Source organism: Lemur catta, chromosome 9 (genome assembly GCF_020740605.2).
Source record: "Lemur catta isolate mLemCat1 chromosome 9, mLemCat1.pri, whole genome shotgun sequence".
Lineage (NCBI taxonomy): Eukaryota > Metazoa > Chordata > Mammalia > Primates > Lemuridae > Lemur > Lemur catta.
Window position 1 is genome coordinate 53595717 of NC_059136.1, and position 27490 is coordinate 53623206.

A 27490-nucleotide genomic window follows, 5' to 3' on the forward strand; every position below is an offset into this window, starting at 1 on the left:
CCACAGGCCAAGCTACATAACCCTGTACTTGACTCTGGTTTCTCAACATTTAAAATACAAAGTGATAGAAAATAAAACATACAAAATAACACAGACAATACACACATTTCTAGAATCAAAAAACCACAGTTTCATCAAATCTAGGACAAAGAGTTTTAGAAGAGAAGTGATATAACAGCAAAGGAATAATAAAGGACAACTTTAAATTCAATACTTAGATGAACGGGTAAGAAGATATTAATCTCTAAAAGAGAGTTTCTCAAATAATCTCACTAATATCCAAAAACATGCAATAAATACTACTTTATTTTTCTCCTATTGGAAATATATATATATAAAAATGCTTGCTTCTGGACCATCATGCAGCAGCAACACAAAACTATACAAGACTGGGTCAGTCAGGGTCAAAAACTTGCCTATGCCAGGAAAAGCCAGATGACAGCAAAGATTGTCACTGACAACTGAGAACTACAGTCAAATTGTGATATTTGGTTAATGCTATCCTGAGAATACCGATTGATAATTCAATTAAAAGGGGAGTCCAATATGTTTGAGAGTTTACCAAAGAATTATCCCTAAATAATTTTGATTTTTAAGACCAGACTGAAGGAATACAAAATGGTACCTGTACCTACTCTCACAGGTATCATCTCCAAGTTACTGAATGTATTAATTTTCATGTTGAGCTAAGATTGCTACTAAATCCTCATAACATTGGCATAACATTTATTTTAACCATGCAGATAACAGGTAAAAACACAGTGCCGAGCTGGTTTAAAATAATTGTAGAATGGCAATTCCTCAAAAAAGTCAAGTTGAAGGACTTTGAAAGCCATTCTAGATCTGCTAGCAAATGGCAGAAGACAGTTTTGGTCAACTTTTCAAACAACTGCTCCTCACAGTGCTTTTTACCTTCACCTCTAGAAAAAAATTATTTTTCAAGATTTATATTTTATAATTATGAAGACAATAGAGTTAAGCTGTACAAACCACTTCCTCACTAGTCAAGATGATGAGGGACTCCTCTTAGGGAGGTGAGGACTCTATGTTTCCACCTTCTTCCACCTCAGGTCTTTGTGATACCTACTATCAGAGTGACAATGGCAGTGAAATTTGCATTAAGAAAATGCATGTAAGAAACCTGATGTGTAGGAAAAGAGCTACAGACACTGACAACTCCCATTAATCGTATCTGAAGCTATAAACCAATAACCATCCTTTATCCTTCATGCCTGAACTCTACAGGAAAGGTAGAGCCACTTGTTAATCTCAAATTTGTACACATACTTTCCGTAGAGTGGCTTCGATCATATTATAATTATAGAAATAACTTCTCCTTTCAGACATTAATTAAATTAACAGTATAACACTAATAGTCATTTTAATAACTCAATAAAACATCATCTTAAATAAAAGTTATTTTCAGGGTTCTAGAAAAAGAGAACAATGAATAATCTTAAAAAAGAAAAAAGATGTTTTTGTTTCTTCAAACTTGCCTCCAGTATAGGTAAACAGGTTTAACCACATAACCCAAAGGCAAAAATGTGTTTAAATTTCAGGCAGAGGAGAGAGTAAGTTAGTCCCATAAATAAAATTATAGTCTGTCTATGGCAAGGAATCATGTCTTTGTGTTCGTACATTTCAAATCCAAGTCTGAGCATAAAGAACCTCACAAGACTTGACTATTAGGAGAAAAAGTAAGTCAAAAAGAGATTGAGGTTAGCAGACAGACTAGCTATACACAAAAGGTATAGTTGGGAGGCAAGTAAAAATTATCAGAAAGGGTGCAATTTATGTTTTAATTTCAATATTATTTTCCCATATGACAATATATTTTCAGCCACTGCCAACATTATCACTATGTCTGCATTATAATGCAGCTAATCCTTTCATATCAATATACAGCTGACCTCCCTGACTTGTTTCTACATATTCAAACTGAAATAATCTGCTGGTGTTTGGGTTCTTCCTTTCTGATTCATACTCAGTAGAATGTCTTTGATTACTCAGGCCTTCTCACCAACTTCTCCCTTCACCCTGAGTACTCTCCCCTCCAAGTACACAAACAAAAAAATCCAACTCTAATTCTAAACCAGGGTGACGCATCATTTTCCAAGCCTCTTCAGCATTAAATGTCTTGCCTTCATGTCTTCTTTGAGCAGCTTCCTTGTCCACTCTGTTTCCGTTAATTCTCCACATAGCAGATAGAGCATTAGAGAAGCCAGGATCTTACCCTCCCTAAGGGACAAATCTACCACCTCCATCAATAATGAATTTCACCAATGTTTCCCAAGAGGAACAGGGTACAATTAAAAAGGTTATAAGTCCTTGCACTACTAGAACCTAAGGGCATCTGTGAATGAAACTGGCTTAAGCCCAATTAGAGGAATCAGCACATTTGTCTTCTCTTGGAACAACCCTGCTCTTACGGTTCCCATCAATTCAGTATAAATCTGACTGATCTTATCCAAGAAGTTAATAGAAAATTGTTCACAGTGGGCGACTGCCACCTCAGTTTCCAAGCAGAGACAGATGGAATTTCCCAGATGGTTTGTCACTGGAAAGTGTGATGCTGGATGAGACTTCACAGAAAGCATGGTGGAGCAGAACACCTTCTTGGCCTTCACCAATGTCGTAGTGAGGGATCTAAAACTGATTCTGTTGTAAACAAATCAAAATCACCTGAATAGACTCAACACCTCATCCTCACTAACTGCAAGGTTGCAAATCTTACAGTGAAATTAGTCAACTTTTATCAAGAAACCATCATGAACGTATCTCCTTAGGGATAAAAAACTGAAGAAACAGACATAGTTATCTTGTCCTACTGAATCTTTCTTTCAAATGAGATTAAAATAAAAAACATATAAACAAATAAAATAGGTACAAGAGATTATTTACTGTGGTAATTGCAGTGCTGAGTTGGATGGATGAAGCTAGATCACAGAGGAAACAAACGGCTGTGAAGGCTTGGGGAGGATGCAGGGGTCTTGAATAAGGAGAGGCGTGCAGCATTCCCTGATATGTAGAAAAGTGAAGGAAGGAATATTAATGTGCTCATTCATTAGAAATTTATTCATTGAGCTCTTACTATAAGCTAGATGTTGTTCTGGGTAGGAAGGAGGAAGCATATGGTCTGCAGGGGAGATGAACCAAAAAAGGAGATAGCCATTATATGATCAGTACTCTTATCCTAGTACACTAGAGGATCAGGAAAATATTTACTCCAAACTGGGGATTTCAAGGAAGCCTCTGACCTTGAGCAGAGCCTTTAAGTATGGAATTGAGGTAAGTGATATGAAAAGGTACATAAGGGGGGGGCATATAAGTTTCTAGAATGATAAAATAGCATAACCAAATGCACAGAGATAGGAGAAAAGTGTACACTCAGAGCACTGCATGAAGTCTACATAAGAGTAGACAAGGGGTAAGAGCTTAGGAAGTGAGCATTACAAAGGCCTATTTAGACTTTACTAAGGAATTTGGGTTCTCTTGTGCCCTTTTACGATGATTTTAAGCACACAAGTTAAGTGACTTCTGTAGCTTTGTCTTTGGGACAGTGATCTGTGGAAAGAAAAAGGAGATAAGAAGGAAGGTAGAAAGAAGAGTTAGAAGAATATCATATAATCAAGGGAGAAATGATGAAGGTTTCAACTAAAGCAGTGGCAGTGGGAACAGAAAGAAGAGAACGAACATTAAGAAAGCAGGAGCTCTGATACTTGGTCCCTGGATGGGAAAAGGAGAATCTTGAAAGATGTTGACTCTGAACAGAAGACAAAAGAAAGAGTGGTAGTTACTAAAAGGAGAGAGGTGTGGATATGAGCAACTGTGTGTGAGCAAGCATTTGAGATTGAGAAGGAGAGGTAGAAATGCAGAACACCGTGGGATGACTGATAGAATGGACTCCCTGCAGACGCACGGAAGGAGACTAGAGCCCTAGGATCAAAGGCCACTGAAAGTTGCATATCAGGGAGAACTACAGAAAGGCCATCCTGGAAACAGGAATAAACTCTCCTTGTGACTGTTTAGTTGGAGGAATTAAGTGGAAAAAGCTTGCAAAACAGTTGAAATGTGCTATTAGAGAAAGGGTAAAAAGCCAAGGTTAGAGATTTTTTATTTAAATGTCATTTGTAAATTAGTAGCTGAAGCTTTGCAAGTGGATAAGCTCCCTGAGGCACTGGGAACAGAGGGAGAATAGAAGAAAGGACAGAAGTGTTTTGGGAAACACACATAGTTAAATTAAAAAGAGCCAAGGTCCAGAGAGATATGAGAAGTAGGAGAGTATGGTAGTCCTGAGCCCAGACAAAAATGAATATTAAAGGAAGATATAACATTCACAATGTCAACATCAATGAAAAGAAATATGACACCCAACAAAAAGTCATGCCTCAGCAAAATTATGAATTATATCATTGAAATGATAAAGAGAGGAGGAAATGGGTGGGGTCAGTGAGAATGTTCCTGATAAGTAAATTCAGATAGATTAGATTTTAATTTTAAAGAGCATTTATTGAATACCTACTATGTGTCAGTAGTAGATGTCCAAAATTGCATAATAAAGATTTAATACATCTACATCCTCTAGAGTCTCAACAATGATTTGGATATTGCTTTCATATTTAAGTCATTATTATATCTTAGAGGCTGTCGTAGTATAGCTTCCCCAGAAGATTCCCCTGAAACTGTTTCAAATACAAGTAGTTTATTGTGAATGTGATCAGAAAATTCCAGTAGGATTATTGAGAAGTAAGCAGGAAAGGAAAGTAAGCCCATGAAGTGTGCAGTATGAAGCTTACCAGAGTTCAATTCCACTGGAAAACTCTAAGGGACAGTGTAGAACACACCTCATATCCTAACAAAGAAGCAGGAAGCAGAGGTGTTAACCACCAACTTTCTGTCCATTATTGATTGAGGATTACCTCTGGGAACATGAATTCTCCAGCACTTTCAGCTTGCCCAGCTTGAGGCAAGTTTGCTTCTAAGGCTGGAAAAAAGTCCTCAGGTAGGAAAGTCAAGGATGTGTCTACTAAGTAGCCTTTGGCTATGAAGGCGGAAGACATATGGTAGAGATACATTTGCTACAGGAAATGCACAGCATGAAAATGGAAGAATCTAGCAATGAATGAGATCAAAGATGAATACTGAAAGAGATGAAACTGGATGGGAAGAAATGGAGGCAATTAATGATTCTCATTAAAATGATGCAGATCAGGAACCTCTCATTCTGTCTTCAACCACATTTCTATGGAGATAACTATCTCAAAACTTTTAAGATGCAGCTTAATGCTTTATTTCATTATTAGATCAATAAAATGTCCATAGGGTCCTTTATATAATATTTCATATTTGTAGAACTCAATGTCACAAATACCCTGTGGGAAAATAAAACAAGGTTCTATTCCGATTAAACAGAATGAAATGACATTTCTCTATCAAATTTCATTTGTTGAATTTAACAGGTTATGATGAGTTTACCATTATGTTGTAAGTAATCTGGGGCTTTCTATTTAATTAAGTATGCATGTTGCATGATTCCAGCAGTTGGCTGAATCCACTCAGACTAGTTATCTACTGACAGTTGATATATTCGAAAGTAAGAGAGGACAAATGCCACTGAAATTCCAGACATCCAACCTTCTAAATAATCATTGTCATTTGATATTTATTAAGTACTACCACGTGCTAGCACAGCTGAGATTTAGTTTATTGCAAGGATCTTTGTCTTTGAGGGAATATGGGGAAAATTTCAAAGCCATAAAATATAAATAGGGAAATTCTAAAACACATCCAAAACAGATATTGATAAGACCTCAAGGTAATTTAAAAAATTTCTCCCTTGTCAGTGGTCCTTTGATTTTTTCAATGAATAAAATTTCAAAACTTTGAAAAATACCAAGTTTGTGCTCCTGTGATAACATTTAATGTAAGTCTTTCCTCAGAAGTGAGGTGGGATGCTGAAAAGAAGGCTAGGCTCACTCACTGTTAATAAATCTTTCAGGGGCATAGGGATGTACCTCAAAAAACTAGAACTTGAAAGGTACTGCAGACTTTTAGAGTCTGTGATGACTAACTTTATGTATTAACTCATAAGGTGTTTTTGAACAAAAGTAACACTTAAATCAGTGAACTTTAGGTAAAACATATTGTCATCCATACTGTGGGTGGGCCTCATCCAATCAACTGAAGATCTGAGTAGACCAAGAAGGCTGGCCTCCCCAAGCAAGAAGAAATTCTCCAGGTGACTTCCCTGCCTTCAGACTTATCTGCACCACTGGCTTTCCTGGGTCTCCAGCCCGCCAGTCTGTACTGCAGATCTTGGATGCACCAACCCGCATAACTGCATGAGCCAATTCCTTTATAATAAATCTCTTTCTATATACATAGATATCTTGTTGTTATGTTTCTCTGGAGAATCCTAAGACAAAGCCCTTGGCAAATTTAGGCATGTAAAATCTCTAAACACCAAGATCTATGATGTTGCCTATTTAATTTTGGGAGTCTCTTCTGCTTTAAACTTGTTAGATTTCTGTGGGTTCATTTCTACAGATCGCTGACTAGTAACAGTAGTTGAAATTTGTTGATAACTCACACATGCCATCTCATTCAGTCTTCATGAAATTCCTCTAAGCTAGGTGGTATTATTATTCCCGTATTGCAGACATTTCTAAGATTGCAGCATGGGTTCTGGAATCAGAATAAGTTGACTTTGAGTTAGTTATCTAACTTACCAAAGTAGCAGTTTCCTCCTCTGTGACAAAGGAGATAAATATTACCTTCTCTTACACTTGTGTAAGAACTAACTATGATATAAAATATTAATATGTAAAGCACTTTGACCAGTATCTGGCCCAATGAAAGTATTTACTATGCTGCTGCTACTATCATTAAACTTTTAAAGCATGAAGTATCTACCAGAATAATAAAGTGTGGGCAAAAGATACTCTGTTTCAATGTTCAGTGTGTTATATGATTCCGAGAATAACTTTTTGTCAAACTGATTTGTTTGGTATTTCTATATAGACTGTACTTCTTGAAATGTTCTATATATATCCAAATAACTGGTCTGCAAAGGCTTCCTACAGAAGATGGCATATTGCTAACGCACTTCAAGATGGGGACTTGAAAGATATAAAAAGGATTTGACATCTGGCATGGTGACTCAATTAATTACTGTGTTGGATTAATTAGTGTGCTGAATCTCCTGAGCCAACATCATGAGTTTGAGCAGAGTAACATTATATCAGTTGGCAAAGACACAATTCTGAAGACACAATTTAAAAAAGTGTGCTAATCCAAATTTGATTCAAGACTGGCTAAGGAAGGGTTACTAGGCTATATATTTTATTACAAGGAAAATGTGTCTTTATGATTAAAGTATGTATTATTGTCCAAATTATAAAGAGGTAATAAAATTGCAGAAGTCTTTGAATTAACCCCTAATTGCTCAAGCAGTCTAAGTGTCATAACAAGTATTTTGTCCAAAAGGAAAAAAAATAGGTATATCTCTAATCTTTGCACATTTTCTCTCAGATCTTTTTTACAAATTTAGAATTCACATAAAGAAATCCCCAACAATTTTATCATGTTCAAATCATGCTACAGATGTTAAATTAAGGAGGCAGGATAGCATAGTCTTTAAAAATGCCGATTCTGGAATCAAAAGCTAGAGCTTTTATTTTCCCATCTACAAAATATAATTTATAATAGAATCAAATTCACTGGTTTGCATGGAGGATTAAATGAGCCAATCTATTTTTCAATTCTCTGCACAGTGTTCAGAAATGAATAAGTATGCAGTACATGTTAGCCAATTTACTGTAGACAGCAGCGGTCCCCAGTACCCAACCTTTTTGGCACCTGGGACCAGTTTTATGGAAGACCATTTCTCCACGGATGGGGTGCAGGGGCAGCAGAGCTTTGCGGTCCAGTCCCTAACAGGAAGTCCATGGCCGGGGGCCTGGGGAGGGGGGGTGGTGTTTGTGACTGCAGCTAAGCAGTAACACTAGTAGCAATAATAGTACTAGTGGTATTTGATGGCATAAAATCAGAAGTAAGTTCTGCAAGAGAATCTTATTTCAAAAGAAAAATATTTTAAAATTATATTTTAGTGAAGCAACTGAATTTTAAAATAGGGAAAAATGCTATATTTTAAGTAAATAGTGTAATTTGATATTTAAACTCTAAGACAAAAATACTTGAGATATTAAGATAGTTTTCTATAAAGAATTATTACCTATTACTTGATATTTGATACCCTAGTATACATACATTTTTAAATAGTATCAAAAATTCTGAAAATTTCATATCTATAAATTTACTCATATACAAATACGGCATAAAATAGCTTTAGAGTGGTACAGGAATATTAAAACAACAAAATAATGTCTTCTGTCTAAAAATAGGAAATTGCTTCAATGAGAAATTAAACTTTCTCAACTAAGTTTATTTGCCATCCATCACAATTTATTAATAGTATATGGTAAAAAGCTCATAAAAATACAACTCTGTGTATAGACAGAAAATTATATAAAGACTAATCAAAAATTATATTTTAATATAGATGTTATTTTGATATAGTAAATGGGGAAATGTTCATCATCTCTTACATCAACTACAGATGCCACTTCAGTGGCAGTACACTTTTGAAGAAATATCAGAGAAATGACTAAAGGTCATGCTGATGTCTGATACACAGTGAGAAATAAGATAAATATCTCTGAGCTTAAAATGTATTTTTAACCAGTGCTAAAGAACAAATAAAAAACCCCAGATAAAATGGGTTTAGAATAGTATTTAACTAAACCTATGATGTTTAAAGGATCTTTCTCTTTCCTTTCTTACCATTCATTAGCTTGAGAAATCAGTATAGGTAATATTGTTCTCTGAAAGGAATCAACAGAACAGTCTGTTAATACAACTCAACAAACTAAGGCCCACAGTGTTTGTGGGGCCACTTCTCAAACACTTTTTGAGGTAGCTGGACTGGCCCACACAGAATAAGTTGCTCAGATTATTAAATATTCAGCCAGGACTATCAAGTCAACTTGTTTGGTCCTTAAATATACGTGAAATTCCCTACCTCATTCTTCTATGGATAAATACATGGACCTAGGAAGTAAGAAACACACCCCTAGACTCTCGTATACTGTTCAAATGTATGGTGACACAAATAGTTCCCATTAATACCAATCATTATTTTTAGTTGAATCAATAACCTCTATCACAGCCACATGGCACTGAATGAATGAGATTGGCACATATCAGTTTCTTTCATCTAATAACTTGAAGAAGGAATTTCTTTCATGTAATAAATTGAACAAAAAATGCAATGTTGCTGAATCCACTCCATGTGTCAAAACCCCTCTGGGAGATTGTATGTCCCCATAGTGTACATCGAGTCATTTAACAGTCACAAGACTCTTCCTACATAAATAACATGCAGAGAGAAGGACTTTCATAGGAATGGATACTTACAAAATTTCTGGATCTTCTAAGGAACATGAAACACTTTTCTTCGCAAGTTTTATCATTTGTCTTATTGCTTATAATAAGAGAGGTTTTCAGCTATTATTTTTTATTTTATCCTACATGGTACGCAGAATAGCGTCCTCCCAAAGATGTCCACATCCTAATCTCTGGAATTTGTGAATGTTACTTGTCATGGCAAAGGGAAATTAAGGAAGCAAATAGAATTAAGGGTGTTACCCAGCTGACCTAAAATAGAGAAATCAGCCTAGATTACATGGGTGGACCCAATGTAATCATAAGCATCCTTAAATGTGGAAGAGGGAGGCAGAAGAATGGGTTAGAAAGGGGAGACTTTGAAGATGGAAGGGGATGGTGAGCCGAAGGTGTGGGCAGCCTTGAGAAGGTGGAAAGGGGGAGAAAACAGAGTCCCCTCTAGAGCCCTAAGAAAGGAGCACAACCCTGCAGACATCTTGATTTTAGCCTAGTGAGACCCATTTTGAACTTCTGGCCTCCAGAACTGCAAGATAATAAATCTGTGTTGTTTTAAGCCACAAAGTGTAGCGATTTGTTACAGCAGCAATAGAAACAAATATATCCAATTAAGAAATCAAGCTTAAATGTAACCAAATTACCCACCTCTCCACTACTTTTTAAAACATCTAATTAATCAATTACCCATATAATCTCACTGAGTGGTAGACTTCTGTTCTCAGAACTTTTACAAAAAAGGTAACAACAAAAATTATAATGCTAATCATTCATCCCTGCCCTTAAAGGTACAAACAGGTATTACCAAGGAATAACAAAGTTGTTTATTTCTTGTTCTTCATGTAAACCTGTAATGTATGACAATTAATTTTTGTCATTTTAAAAATAAAGGCAATTGTACATATTATTAAATATAAACAGTCTTAGTCTGGCTAAGCAGATAAAGCAATAACCTTATAAATTACCTTCCTAGCCAACCATTTACTACAAGTAACCTGTTTCCTTCTAAATTCTGAGTATGTTACTGTCAGAGACAAACCACTTGGAAAATATCCAAGTTTTGTGTCCATGAAAAAGCAAAAACAAACTGTTATTTTTAGTGACTTCACTGGGAAGCAAGCAGAGATAATTTCTGAGCTATGACAAAATATTAAGAATCAACCATCTCAGAGCATCCACATACCAAGGAATTATTATTCAAGTCCATCTTCCCAGCAAACGGCCCCCAGGTTGTTCCCACTGGAAGTTGCTGACGACTCTGAATTTTTCGTTCCCCATCTTTCTGAAACACCTCCAGCTCTCCTGCAGACAATGAAAACAGAGGTGTTTAGAATACTTTCACTTGTGCCTTAACAATAGCCACCTCTTTTTGTGTGTTTGCTTTTACACACACAATATTCCCAGGATTCATATGAAGAGATTTAATTATGCTTGTCTGAAGAAACAACTCATCTTGCTATCCTCAGAGGAAAATAAAACTTGTCCTTATAATTGTATTCAAATTTAGTCCAATTTCTTTCTTGCACCTTTTCACACACATCATCTGCTGAAGTCAATTCTTTTTAGTAAGTCTTTGAGAACTAGAAACAATAACATTCCTCAAGAAAGCATTGATCCAATGCCAAAACAGACAGACAAGAAATATTAGAACAATAATTTAGGGTTAAAATTCTCATATTTATTCAAGACTCTTAGAGAACAATACATTGAGAGTTTTTTAAGTTCTTGGTAATTTTTTGAAATTACTACTAGTTGCAGTGGATAAAACAGCTACATGTACAATAAGTAGTAATGCATGTTTTTCCAAATAAAAAATATTTAGACCAAGTTTTTACTTTTTTAAATTTTATATTTTGAGTAGGATTCTATGGTACCAAAAGGGTTTGGACAAAAACACTTAAGAAACACCAGTTTGGAAGGTCTTCTTCCTTTAATTTCCTCCGGAGTAATATTTTAGAATCATTAAATGGAAACAGGAAGTAAAGACTCATTTGCATAAAGTAGAAATTCATTAAATGCTTGCTTAAGAAATAATATAATACTACAAAAATACATAAAAGAACACCTCAAAAATTCAAATAATGGCCAACAGCCTTGATGTTATTTGGGATAAACAGAAAAAAAAATCGCAATCAGGAATTGTAGCCTCTCTTTAAATAATTAAATTTAGATATTTATTCCCTGACAGTATTACCATACCATTTCACCATACCAAAATTTTTATTATCTCAATAATACAATTTAATGTTTTTAATGGTATTTCTTCTCAGTCTGCTCAATAACAGATATGAGAATGAGGAGTGGAATTAAAAGAAACATAAATGAAAATCCACACAGTATAGAAAGCTGGGGAATATTTGAACTGGAATAGAATATATTCAGTAATTACATTTTTGAAATTACATATAAGTCATGGTAGGTAACATATTATGAAATTGTTGCCTTGATCTGGCTTTAGTTTCCTTTCAAGTCAATAGCTATCTTTAAATATGTAGATTTTATCTTGATGTTTTTAAAAGAAAAACCATCAACCTGAGTTCAATTAACTCTTTATTTCTCTACATTTGTATCACCTCCTTTTAATATTTAAAATACCAGACATTACTTTTCATGTTTCTTATCATTGTTTATCCTGAAAACCAAAATTAAAGTATATAAAGCACTATCAGCTAAAATATTGTATAATGGTTAAATTATGTCCATTATGAAATCTAAATGTATCTGTATCTGAAAAATGAAAATGCAACATTCATCACAATTCCATGTTAACAGTCAAAAATTAAAATCCAAAGACTATACTTCAATTCTTCCTTCTTCTCACATTCTGTCCTCTACTACTTGAGAAACACACTGAAAATGGAAGAATTCATTAAATTAAGACAGAAACATACTCTCTAATTTTTTTTTCATTCTCTTGGTATGTCAGTAACTAAAGGTAATCAACAGTGAGGACTTCTAAGTGATACTTTTATAAATGGAATATTTATATTAAATAGCATATTAATGATTAAGTATCAAATTTAGAAGCTCAGTAAGACCCATTTTGGAATTCTGATCTCCAGAACTGTGAGATAATAAATTTGTATTATTCAGAGTCCAGAGAATATGAAACAATAATAATTTGTTTTCTGTATGTGGAATAACAAACCCATTTATGATATTTTTCCTTTGAAAATGTTTTTTATCCTTGTGCAATCTTTTTATTAATGCATTGGAATCAGAAACCTTGTAAGGAAACATCCTCAAAGACAGAGCACAAAGACAGCGACAATCTTTTATGATGCCAAAAAGGAATCACTGGAAAAATGTCTCTCAATATATGCATATTCATATTTGATAACAAAGTTTATTTAAATCTTTAGGACAATGTTTTCTGTTTGAAAAGAAACTTCAATTTCTATTGGATAGAAGTTCTCAGTATTTTTTCAACCACATTTATTTAAATTTTAATCTATTTCTTTACAATTCACCATTTAAAGATAAAATATATTTCAATCCCTCAGCTAAACACTAGTTAAGAATTTTGTTTTCTACATAAAGAAGATGCTCAAATAATTTGTTTATTTTTACACACTTAAAAAAACCAGTCATGTCACATTTAAGTGATACCAGAGGAATCATGAGAATCTTTGAAAACCCTTTAAAAAAGTAATTCATCCTCTCGTTCTGCCACTGGCATATTTCATTTGAAAAGGGTTCAGACTCAGTCGAACAGTGACTCCTTATCTGTACGTGTGGGTTTACAAGCAGCTCTGTCTTTTAATGGATTAAGAACTACAAACTTAGGGCAGATCATAAAGTGATATCCAAATATCTCCAAAGTTTTTGAGGTGTCTTTGACTATGCATTAAAATTTTAAGCAGACCAAAAATACTTTTATGAGCTCTTAAAGAAAGAGCCACAACGGAAAGTCCAGTAACTGTTCAAGCTATCAAGTCAATGTTTTCAACTTTACTAGAAAAGCAGACATCCCCCTGTCTCCTTTCTTGCTCGCTAAGAAGCTATTTTGACGTTTAGGGAAATATTTTCTGTTGCTGAAATAGTTAAATAAAAATATTCATTTATTCACAATAACATTTATAAAAAACTGCAAGCATAGTGCAAATAATTAGCATGTATATACTACCAAGGCTACATAGGTTAATGATAGCAACAGAAATAAAACATTGTATAAATGGAAGTTATATTTAACTTACATGTTGCTTAAGAGTACGATATATTAATTTTTTTCTCAAAAATTAATAAGTGTCATGAAACAGGAAACATTGTTGCACTTAAAGTAAGAAGATTAATTTTTAGCCCCAACTCTGTCCAATTACCAGCTGAATGCCCTTGAATAAGTTATATATTTTCTGAGTCTTTGGTTTGTCATTTTTAAAAGATGGGTTTGCACTCATCTAGAACTTGGTAAGGTGTTTTTTTCAACTCTGACAGCCCACGATACTGTGATTTTCTTTCTCCAAATATGATATATTATGAGAGGTGGAAAGAACACTGGATAGTGAGTCAAAGACCCAGGTCCTTGAACCAACTTATCATAAAAAGGATGTTTGACCTGAAAATATTAGAAAAAAAGAAAAGTTATAATTCTTATTTGATTTGTTTATTCATTCTTTTATACCTCATTCATTAGGTTATTCATTCATTTATTCCACAATATTTATTGGGCGTCTACTGGGCATTGTACCAGATACTGTGTTAGGCCCAAGAGTAAAACAACAAACAAAACAAGCCTGGAGCTTTTATGAATTGCGGGAAATAGAATCCATATGGCTTGGCCAGTAAAAGCCATAGAATTTAGTGATTGTTTAGATTTTAAGAGTTAGGAAAGGAAGAATCCAAGAATGATATTCAGGTATCTCATTTGGGTAGATTGGCCAATGGCCATGTGCCTATTGAGATAGGGGACACAGGAAAAACAAAACAAAACAAGAATTAACAGTCAAATGAAAAGCTATAGTTTGGTAATGTTGATATTGAAGTGGCTATAAGGAAGGCAATAGGTGAATTTAGGTGGGCAGGTGCAGGCCTGGGACTCAGAAACAAGGTCGTAACTAGAGCAGATAAATTTTGGCATTTATTTGGTAACTGAAACTAGGTTGTATATGGCAATAAAAGCCATGGGATTGTTGATCTAGGAAAGAGTGTATCATGATAGAAGACCAAGAACCTTCAAAAGACAGAATGATGGAGGAAAAGACTCAGAAACTTTGGAAAACATGGTGGGAGACATAGGAAAGAAACTGGATAGAGTACCATAGCTGCCAAGGGATTGATTGAGAATTTGAAGAAGGGGAGGATCAGTCAAGGAATCTGAAAATTTATGAAAGTAAGAAAAGAACCAGAAAGATTCCTTGGGATGAGATGGAGATATGAATATTTGGAGGGAAAGGCAATCTGTAAAATGGGAGGCCAGAAAACAAACAGAATGGGTTCAAAACTGCATGGGAGGAGAGTAACTAGAATAAGCCATGTGATCCCAAGCTAATTACTTAACCCTGTGAATTTCACTTTCTGCATGCAAAATAGAGCAAAATAGGGATTACAATATTTTTCTCAAATGATTGCTATAAGGATCAACTCAGATAACATATGCAAAATCCCTAATATATACTACTTCAGCCAAAAGAAATTGAAGCATTCTAAGAACATGTTCATATACTTCCATCATCACATCCAACCATTCACCAGTATCTGTAGTCATGTTCCCCCTTTTTTTTTTTTTTTTGAGACAGAGTGTCACTCTGTTGCCTGGGCTAGAGTGCCGTGGTGTCTGCCTAGCTCACAGCAACTTCAAACTCCTGGGCTCGAGCCATCCTACTGCCTCAGCCTCCTGAGTAGCTGGAACTACAGGCATGCGCTACCATTCCCGGCTAATTTTTCTATATATATTTTTAGCTGTCCATATAATTTCTTTCTATTTTTAGTAGAGACGGGGTCTCACTCTTGCTCAGGCTGGTCTCGAACTCCTGAGCTCAAACGATACACCCGCCTCGGCCTCCCAGAGTGCTAGAATTACAGGTGTGAGCCACCGTGCCCGGCCTCACTTTTGGTCACCTTTATCCAAATCATTCCTGATATTTTGACTTATCTTCCTTTCCTGTATCTACTGGATTCATGCTTCTTATTAGCATTTCCCAGATTTTTATCAACTCAGATGCAGCTGACCAACCAGCCTCAATTCATTCTATAGCTCCAATTCAGGCTCCCAATGCCTGCCAGGATAAAGTTATCAAAACTCCACTTTTACCATGTCACCCACTTGTGCAAGTTCCTTCACTAGCTCCTTTCTGGCCGTCCCAAATTGAACGTATCTGTCTTAACTTCAATACCACCATAGTTGCTCTACAGTGTCTGCCCAACTTTCATGTTCTACTGCTCTCTCGCATGTGTCCTTCCCTTCAGCTAAAAACTTTTTCACCATCCATTCCTCTTTGTCGCCTGTTTAGCTCCCACACCTTTCTGAGAATTGTTTCTGCCATCTGGCAGACACACTCTCCTCCTGCCTGGGTTAATAGACCCTATTAATGTTGCAAGATCAAGCCCAAAGCTATTCTCCTTCATGAAGCTTCTCTGAATTCTAGAAAAAACTGAATTTTCCTTCCCTAATACTCCCATTGCAATTACAGTCCAAAAACCACACAGTTTTGCATTTAATTCTTCCCTAGTGGTTTTCCCTTGATAACTTCTTTCACCTCTACAGAAACATAAACATCTTGATCTATAGATATCATTTTAAAATTTCTGTTTATCCCGTAGTAATTAACATAGTTTGTGACATGTGGTATTTGCAAAGTACAAAATAAACACAACTGATGGGAGGAAAATTTTGACAATACCAAGTATGTCAATTCTCATACAGTTAAAGTTGATCTTAGAGACAAAACAAAGTGTCTTCTCTTTGTATTACAACAATCATACACTTCATTTGTTCAACCTTCTATGTACAACATTCACATATATTACCTCATCTGTAAAATATGGAGCAGGATGGAAAATACAGATTTCCCTCTCTGCCCAGTTCATATTTTTGCAGCTATTCTTCAAAAAGAAGCTTTATTTTTAACATGCTGGGTAAGTTCACAGAAAATATTTGAGACACATAGGACAGACTAATCAATTTTGGTAAAAGATAATATTGTTAGTGCTCAGGGCTGTTTCTCTTATCTTCTTGATAATGCATACTTTTAAAAGTCTGTGATTACTCAAAGACTTATGATAGCTTCTCTTAAAAAAAAATAAAATAAAAGCCCTAAGTCAGAAATCACTACCAAACATCCCACAGCTTTTAAAATATCAACCCACTTTTTGGCCTAAATGAAAGAAATTCACTGGTAGCAAGAAATACTTAAAATTACCAGAGATACCCTCAAATCTTTTTTCATTGAAGGTGCTATAAAGATATTGTATGTATGTGCGTTTTTTTAAGAGGGTCCTTTTGATGCCTCTTTAGAAAGCACAGTATATGAACGTAGTAGCACACCAAATGGGAACAGACAAGATGTGAGCCTTTTAGAATAGTTACCAAAAATCATGCTTCAACTTAATTCAGCATTAAGCTGATGACATTAATGTATATGGTATTTACAGAACATCGCTTAACTCTAGGCTCAGATGTCATAGAAGGACATGTTAGTAAATGAGATGACAGATCATATTTCATTTGCTGAAAATAAACCTTGGATTATTTTGGTTTGAACTTGATTTTAAATATATAACCAAAATTTAAAGCAAACCACATAAATTAGCTCATAATGTTTATCAGGCCTTACTATAGCAGAAGGCTATAGCATCAGAACCCATATTTATATTTTCTTCATGGTTGGAAGACATTATACATCATGGTATCAAACATGGACAGCCCTGAAGTCATGCTGAGTTCAAAAAGCCCTCAAAGATTCTAAGAATTTCAAAACATTTTCAAAGTCAGCCTAGGCTGAAGTATGGCAGAGCTCTTGCTATTTTATGGTTTAACCATTTGACAGCTGCCTCCAGATACATAAGGGGTTTAGATCATTTCACTGCTGATTATCTTCACAGTCAAACTGCAGTCTTGGCATTACGTGTATTTCCTCAGGCATTGATAACCATGGGTTTCATCTGCATTTTAAGACAAATAGCACCATTTATATTAATATTATGCTATATTGATCCATCTCTAAGTATGGTTTGGTTCAGGAAATGACAGTTCTTGGTTAGTGGCTACAAATTGCCTCATAGAGATACCTTTTCTTATTTTCCTTCTCAATGTTTGAGTCATACAGTCACAACACATACTAAACTACAGTTTTGAACATAAACTTGAAATACGACATTCCCTATTCAAGTACTCCAGTCAAACCCTGATAAATCAGGCTGGCCATGCAGTGATCTTATCCCTTCTGACTCTTTAATAAATCGAACCTTGTAAGTTTCTACTGTTGGAAGTTGTCACTAAATGAAATTGTGACCTTATCCGGCGCATGAACTTATCCTGCTGACAACTACATTTATTGTGTGGATAAGAAAGGGAAAAAGAAAAAAAATAAAGAAAAAATGAGATATTTGATAATTCTGATCTTAGCCATATATAACTCTAACAGATGGGATCTTTTTCATGTTCCATTAATGATTTGCCCAAGATGAGTCTCTACTTAGAGAAAAATGCTCACCCTAGGTAAGTGCTGGGGGCACTGCAGATGGTATTAAAGTGCATGAAGAGGTACTGGGTGACAGAGTGAATCAGAAGCTATTAGTCTAACACAAAGAGCCCTGAATTAGCTTGTAATTGCACTGGAAAAGATAACATAATGGTGGTGGCAAAATAGAAACATTCCCTTTTCATGCAATGAATTCAGTACCTAAAAACTCTACAAGACACTGAAATTGTCTAAAACCTAGAATAAAATCATTGCATTTCTCAAGAATGCAAAATTCCCCTTTGGCTATAGTTTCTAAGAAGTCGTAGGAATCAACATGTACAATATTGTTTAGGAGGCAAATTTACATGTATATGCTACTAAATATTGCCATACATTACAAAGTCAAGAACTTTTTGCCTTATTATTCTGGCTGGCCTTAAGGATTAATTCTGAGACTGAGTACTCTTTCTATCCTATAAGCCCACTGAAACCTGCCAATTATCATCTTCAATATAGAAAAAAACAAAAGAGATGAAATATATGTGTAGGTAGTAATATCAGTAATGAAATAAAAAATTCTAGGTGTTTTCTTAAAAAAAAATGACCATGATCATAATATCATGATCTGAAATAACTAGAAATAATGAGAAATCTTTCACCTACATGTTTACTTGCAAAATAAGTTTTATATACAGAGACCGTGTTCAATGCTGGCAGAGAGAAATTGCCATATTTTATTCTTTGCTCTATGGTCTATCTCTATGAACAAAGAAACAGGAAGAAACAACTCATTCCAGGTATCTGAAAATATTTCACCTGGAGTCTGAGTAGCTTTTGCAAATGTTCAGAAAGGTCATTAGAAGGAAGAACAGCAGTCATTGGAGACTTTTCAGCTGCTGGAAAGGGGGTGGGGGAGGTCAACACATTTTTGCTCAAGAAACCTGGCACAGTGTGCTTCTCTGCTGCCAGAAACCCTCCCTGACCCACTAGACAACACTTCTTGTCGCAGGCTGACCCAATACCACTTCCTGATCCAAATCTTGAGAAACAGAGGGAGGTTATGTTTTGGGAGCTATGGTTAGGGAGGAGTCATCATGGAAGTCAGAGGACTTGGCTAGCAGACACAGGAAACATCGGTGGGGAGTGCGGCAGCCACAAGGCAGTCTCCCAGCAGGAGGGCCACAGAAAGGTCAGGACCTGCAGGAGGCTGGGCACAGAAGGCTTATTTTTCTCCAGGAGGAGAAACTCCAAAGGAGACACAGGATAAAAATCAACCATAGATCTTGTTTGATGAGAAGTCAGGAAGGAATAATTTTTAAGGAACATTTAGGATAGAACATACATGGACCTCACTGATATTTATGGTTCTAAATTTTAGTCAACAATACTTATTTATATATTTCAACATGTAGTTTGTTAAAATTGCATACTTTCTCATAGGTTACAGTCATCAGTTTAGAAGAAGATGATTCATTTACAATAGAACTTATCACAAGTCATTGCTGATATTTAATGATCACATACACTTGTTTGTACACCTGCTAGATAATTGCTTTAACTGGACACCAAATAAACCAAGATATCCTCATATTATTTTAACATGGTAAGATGGTATAGTCAGAGATGAAAGGAAATATACTGGCAGCTCTGACAGATAAATATGTTTAGGCATCATTTGTGATTAGAATGAGTATTGTTTGGAAGAAAAGGTCTACATAAGGCTCCATTTGGGAGTGGGAACATGATGTTTTTGGGTCATAACATCAGAAAACCAAAGAATAGCAGAATAATTTGGCAAAAGAATAAATAACTTGAGAAAAATGATAGCATTACTTTTAATTCAGTTAAGTAATATTACACTGTGAGGTATTCTCAGTCAATAATAGAAATATCCAAAAGACTAGTCTAAAAATGGCATTCCATTCTAGACTTTTAAATTTTTATTCAGAGGACAAGTATAACAAGCATCACTGTGTCTTAAAAAAGAGTTTTTTAAAAGAGAGTAGAAAACTAAAAATTTAACATATCATCAATGAACATATAACCTGGGATACTTAAGTTCATGCCTAATGCTACTGCGAATGCACCACATATGATATTAAAATGTTTTATGAACCCCTGATATGGATCCCAAATTTAGGAGAATAAGTCTGATATAGTACTAAACATTAAAACATTAACTGTATCACTTACTTAATTCTCTTATTATATGTCATCTTTAATAAGCACAATATTTATTTATTTGGTTTGATAATGCCTTTGTCCATGGAAAGATCTAATCTGCAGGCTATAATAACTGGCACAAATTGCTTATTTCTAAAATTTGAACTTATAGTGTTGAAAATATTATTAGTTTCAGAAATCGCTTTCAAAACTATTATTCCTGAAGATCAAGGAAAGCTACACTCATTTTACTTGCAATTCTGGAGTCTACGATTAATGCTTGCATTTTCTCATAGTTATGTATATATATATTCTTAAGTTACATATAACTGACGAGAAGAATTTTGCTAAAAGAAGACTCCCTGACACTTTTTTGGGTGCAGAACATACTCGATCTTGCTGTGCTTTGAAGGCCTCAGCTGTGTGGAATATTTCTCAAACTACCCATCGTTAGTTTAAACCCTTCCATCCTTTGAAGTCCCAATGAACACTTCCCTGATTCCCACAGCCTTTCCTTGTCAGAATTTCAGAGGTGATCTCTCCCTTTGAATTCTCATGGTATGTGATTTTTTAAACTCTAATATTTTCCATCATTTTCTTCCTTATAATAGTGATTTATATATCTCCTATCTCCACACATGCAAATTTCTAGATGCCTCCACAAAGCTTTGTATCTGGGAGGGTTATAGGAAGCAAACAGACAGAATACATATAATTTTTATCATCTTTGGTCTGGGGCTCAAAGCTAAAGTGATGTATTTAAGTTACAAAATTAGTAGTGATACTAGGACTCCAACCCTGGTTTTCTGACCCTCTCATACTTTATCAGACTGCGTCTTTCAAAAAAATGTAACAACTTAACTAGGTGGAAGGATTGACCTCAAGCCCCAGTATCATATCAGCAGCCATTAGAGTGGATTCATTTATAAGATTAGCTGCCAGTCAATTTGGAAAGCAGAATGTGAGTGCCTGGAGGACGGGGCCACAGGGCGAGTTTTGAAGGAGGCAAGGTGGTAGGAAAGATTAAACAAACAAAACACTGCAAAAGCATTGCAGGGGGAAGAGTAGCAAGCTTATTATGTGAGTGTCAGAGTTCACAATAAACTTTTACATTTCTGTCCCAAAAAATTTCGAAAAGAAGAAGGCTAAGATACATAGGCTTAAGATGGCGGACTCCTCCTCCCTTAATGATTATTCTTCAGAAAAAATATTTAGTAATTAAATACAATGAAATAAAAAACCAGAAAGTCTGATTAAATAGATCATGTAATTACTTGTATAAGAAATGATGTATTTATAAGGTTTTTCTTCCCAAGAACGCAAAGTGTAAAAGACATTTGAACACACCAAAATGATTCTCCATCTTTTCATTTTCATTTGCACTGATAGCACTTTCTCCAGAGATGACTTTCTGATGTGAAATTGTACATAGCTATTGCAAACTAGACAATCTGGTGCCCTCACATTTTCCGACATGTAAAATATTTCTATATAACACATTTAACACATCCAGTGAGTTCAGTATGATTGTGTTCAATATAGATGTTATTCTTCTCCTCTTCTCTTCCCCTTTCTTTTTCTCTTACTTTCCTTGGCTGTTTCCCTTTCCATCATGAATGTGGAGTATAGGAATCCCAGATTTTAAAGAAGGAAGGAAGGCAGGAAGGAAGGCAGGCAGGAAGGCAAGAAGACATTATTACACACGAGCATAGTTTTCTTGCTGTTTAGTGGTCCCTGACAGAGAATCCCTATATGCTCTCATGTGGGGCATGGCCCAATACAGCTACAGTAGCCCACCTGGTATTAATTTTTTTCAGGAAGTATTCTTTTCATCCCTAGTTTATTCATAAAACCACATTCAACTGAACTTTACTTAAATATATGTTTACTCATTCAAAATTATTTGTTAAACACTTATAATGTCAGTCACGATGCTGGGTACTGGAGATATAGACATGAATCTAAGGTGGATCTTTATGTGACTTATTCTAGTGGTGGTGAGATAATTATGGCCCAGTATAATAAGTTTTTGGTGAAGGTAGAAGATAAAATTTAATCAGTAAGGGAAAAAAATCTCCAGAGGCAACCTAGGGAAATCAGGGACATCATTTCACAGGGAGGGCTGGCAAATGACTAAGGCAATATAGACCATCTTTTTCCTTTAATAAATCAGAAATAATCTCTTTTAAAAATAAACACAATACAATGTTAACATGAGCATTTTAACATGTTTCTTCTGTTACATATAAAACTGTTTGTAAGGCAGAGGTTTAATAAATTGCCTTGAGATAAAATTACTGCCAAATTGAATGGAACAAATGGCTGGAATTTGCGGTAAAAAAACAGTTTTAAGACCATGATATAATAATGGATGGTAAGCATTTCTATTGTTCAGTATTGTAAATATGTTAATTTTAGACAAAATTATATTTCTAAAATTTATTGGGAAATAACTTGTAAGTTGTCTTCAACTTAAAGAATACCGTTCTTTTCTTAATAAAATATTGTTACTATTAGAAAAATTTACTTAGTTCTTTTTGATAATTTCACATGAACTTCTGAAATTGAGATAACGATCCTGAAAGTGATCACCTCGAGCACTGAAGATCAGAGAGGTGAGCTCATCTATAATTGTATCTAGCATGTTCCCCCAGTTTACAGCACGCAGAAATAGAAGGGTCCCTTTAGATCACTTGTTCCTATGGCATTACTAAGTGAAGTTCTGAATTAGCACATTCAGAGCTTAATGGCATCATGCTTGATATCTGAAGCAGGCACCCAGAGTGACCACAATTATCTAAACTACATTATGTGATACAATAAGCCAACTGGCCTTCTTTTTAAAAAGCTTTAGATTTTTAGCATTATTATTATTGCTTAATGACTGTATATCTGAATAAATAGCCAAAAATATATTAAATTTACAGGATATTTATAAAACTCCACTATATAAATGGAGAGATACTGCCCACAAATATCAAGAGCTTTTATAAGTAAATATCAGAAGCTAGAAAGTAAGTTTGGAATAATGTATATCTGTCAAATATAAGGATATTTTTGTTTTTAAAGAAAAAATGTGTGAGGCGAACGTGATAACCACTACACTACGGAATCTATTTAGAACTCAGGAAAATCAGCAGGAAAAAATCAAACAATCCTATCAAAAAATGGGCAAAGGACATGAATAGAAATTTTTCAAAAGAAGACATAAGAATGGCCAAAAAACATATCAAAAAATGCTCAACATCCCTAATCATCAGGGAAATGCAAATCAAAACCACAATGAGATACCACTTAACTCCGGTGAGAATGGCCTTTATCAAAAAATCCCAAAACAACACATGTTGGCGTGGATGCGGAGAGACAGGAACACTCATACACTGCTGGTGGGAATGCAAACTAGTGCAACCCCTATGGAAAGCAATATGGAGATACCTTAAACAGATTCAAGTAGACCTACCATTTGATCCAGCAATCCCATTATTGGGCATATACCCAGAAGAACAAAAGTCATTCTTTAACAAAAACACCTGTACCCGAATGTTTATAGCAGCACAATTTACAATCGCAAGGATGTGGAAACAACCCAAGTGCCCATCAATCCACGAATGGATTAGTAAACTGTGGTATATGTATACCATGGAGTACTACTCAGCTATAAGAAATAACAATGATACGACATCTCTTTGGTTCTCCTGGAGAGAGCTGGAACCCATTATACTAAGTGAAGTATCCAAAGAATGGAAAAACAAGCATCACATGTACTCACCAGAAAACTGGTTTCCCTGATCATCACCTAAATGTACATCAGGGAAGGATACCAATTGGATATCAGACTGGGATGGGGGGTGGGGGGAGGGGATGGGTGTATGCCTACATGATGAGTGCGTTGCACACCCTCTGGGGAATGGTCATGCTTGAAGGTGCAGACCCGGGGAGGTGGGGGGGGGAGGGGATGGAGGTATGACTACATGATGAGTGCCAGGTGCACTGTCGGGAGAATGAGAACGGATGCGCTTGGGACTCTGACTCGGGGGGATGGGTGGGACATGGAAAATGTATATAACCTAAACTTATGTACCCCCATGATGAGCTGAAATAAAAAAAAATATATATATAAAAAAAAGAAAAAAAAAAAAAAGGTCAACATCAAAGGTGGGTCGCCCATTCCATAAACTACTAAAATGAAAGCAAAGGCATCTTTATTAATAACTACATTTTTTTTATTTTTTAGAATTTTAGTCCTTATTTTTATAGGCATTTAGTTTAGATGTACACATTATCTCCTTTTTCTTTTTAACCCAATAGAACACTTTGAATCAAATTAATGCAATTAAATAAGTGACAGTGTGAGACAGAAGAGTTGATCAAGATTAAAGATAGCAACAATCATCTTTTTACATGAGAGATGGTTACTAGGAAAAAAGAGAAATTCTGAACAAACACTGATATACCAAATGACAACGATTAAATATATAATGGACAATTACATTGTAAAATCAGAGATAATCTTAATTTCTGGATGAGAAAATTAGCACTATTCCCAATACAAACAGCTACCCCCTCCACAATTTTTTAAAAAATATTAATTACTATAGCCCCTCCCACGAATTTCTCATTATCAAAATCAAAGGTTATTCTTTAGAATCCTGAGAAAATACAGACATTATTATCATTATCCTTATGATTTTTGGTCATTCTAACACTCTGAGCTTCTAAAACAGGGTGTTAAGCCTAAATATACTGTATCTTCAGGAAAAAATAGTATTTTTAAAGTACATTATTAATTCACCCTTTTGAATTCTCAAAGCCAACAGAGTTTGAACAAATCAAGGCTAATACACAATGATTGTCTTTAACATTATTTGTTAGTAACCCATGGTAAGTCAGGAAAGTTTATGGTCCCAGGAGCAAGCTGTAGACAAACATATGGCATTTTATTCTAATCACTACTCTTATTGATTCATTTGCTGAAAAAATATGTAAGGAGCATCACTTTTGCTTCTGGCCCTGTAATTATTTTGCATTTTTGGGGTGACTTTCCTTAAGTAACTTTGCTCAACTGAGATTATTAAATCAATACTTCAAACCCAAGTTGTGTCTCCAAAGAGGCAAACGCTTCCACCTTTATATTTAATCACAACCACGTGGACTATTACACTTCCTTTTCAACAAAACATGGAATTATAGTAAAACCTCTTCAGTTTCAGCTTTATTATATGAAATTATAATCAAGGTGGCAGGACCAGCACTGAAGTTTGAAACAGGAGCTAGAAGCAAGGGAATAATATAAATAAGATTTGAAATGAGACTACTTAATAGAATAAATTCTAAAGCACTTAAGATAAATTGATTTACATACACACAATGAAATTACAAGGGAAGAAGAGGCCAACATCATTAGGGCAGGGTGAAAAAAGACTCCAATTACAAATCATGGCAATCCCCACTTGACCTCACTTAAAATACTGTTAGTCATAAATATATTCTACTGTATGAAATGCAAGTGACAAATCTTCATTTCATTTATAAATATCCTAGCACCCATACTAGGACTGACCATTCTCTAAATTGTTCAGTTTACTGAGGTTTTCATGATCCTATTATTAAGAAATTTATTTTGGAACATGCTATTTTATTTCAGCATTGTACTAATTTGAGAAACTTAAATGCTTCCAGTTTTGTAACTCAACATGGAAATAGTATGTAGAGTGCTACAAAATGAACATACCGAGGCAATCCTCCAAAATGCCTTTTGACAACCAGCCACTCTCAGAATTGTTCATGTCCTCCTTTTTCCTTTGTACCAAAATCCATCAGAATACCCACCACGCATCCATGACTGTGTATGCCTGACTAATGTCAATGTTAACGTCTGGCTATTTCCAAGTTACATGGTTCATAAAGGATGTCATCATATCTAATCATAGTTGTTCTCAAGACCTAGCACTATACCTAGAATAAAGTTAAGGATTTAATAAATACTATTCGAGTACACACAGGAAGAAAGGAAAGGAAGGGAGATACTATTTGCAAAAATATATAGAGTAACAAATTATACAGGATAAGGTGAACATGAAAACAATAAATGAAAAATTAAAAAACTAAAGATCCCTTTTTATTTTTAAGAAGCGAGAGTGATGAGTTTATATAATATGAATCAAGTCAGGGAGAGTGATATGATTAAGGTCCCACTGGCTGCTGTATTTATAATTCTGTTATGTAACAATGTATAATCCACAGGGAGGCAGAGTATAGGAACTGTATTTTCCTCCTCTTGAAAGGAAATAGAGATAAATTCTTCAGAGGGCTTTAATCAAGGTGATTCTTATTTAACTTCTAATCATGGAAATGCAAATCAAATAGTCTAATATCACTAAGATCTTTTATTGCCTTTAATTATGCATTTCAGTGGATCCACAGCAAGTAAACATCTTTTTGGACACTAGCAACAACCTAATGAACCATATGACTTCCTGAGAACTGGAAGTTCTGAAAAATATATAGATTCAATATACACATGCACATTCATACTCAAAAACAAATAAGTATAAGCAAAGCTGAAGAAATTAGAGTAAGATCAATGTCACTACCCTGGTTGTGGTATTACATGATAGTTTTACAAATTGGTAGTACCATTGGGAGAAACTGGGCAAAGTGTATAAGGAATCTCCCTGGACTATTTCTTAAACTGCATATGAATCTATAATTATCTCAATAATTGTCTCTCAGTGTCTGTGGGGGATTGGTTCCAGGACCACCCGTGGTCACCAAAATCCAGTCCCTCAGTCTGCCTTGAGGAACCCCCAGACACAAAATGTCGGCCCACCATGTAGGTGGGTTTCCATCCTACCAATACTGTGTTTTTTGTTCTGTGTTTGCTTGTGGACATGGAACCCACTGATTGGAAGAGCTGACTATATTCATTGAAAAAACCCCATGGACCCACACAGTTCAACCCGTGTTATTCAAGGGTCAATTGTAAATATTTCAGTTAAGGTTATGGAATCATAAACTTGCCAGCTTTTAAACTACTAATTTGTAATTATGAAAACAAAGTCAATCAAATAGAGTTGACACATTCCACTACAGATAAAATAATCAAAATTGAAACAAATATAAAACCTATCTCCTCAGGATTTATACAATTGTAAGGAGAGAAATGATCTTGAATATCCAAAAATCCAACTCACCAAAGAACCAAAAATGAACAATATTACATTTCTCTTTTTAATATGTATAGCTTGTTT

The 27490-nt window shown here is 35.0% G+C and overlaps 1 protein-coding gene across 1 annotated transcript in view; it reads right to left on the minus strand.

The window, feature by feature from the left end:
• ZFPM2 (zinc finger protein, FOG family member 2) overlaps positions 1–27490 on the minus strand; it is a 447763-nt gene that overhangs the window by 208687 nt on the left and 211586 nt on the right. Inside the window, exon 4 of the mRNA XM_045560954.1 lies at positions 10640–10758. Coding sequence (XP_045416910.1) covers positions 10640–10758 — 119 coding nt within the window. The remainder of the gene's footprint in view (positions 1–10639; positions 10759–27490) is intronic.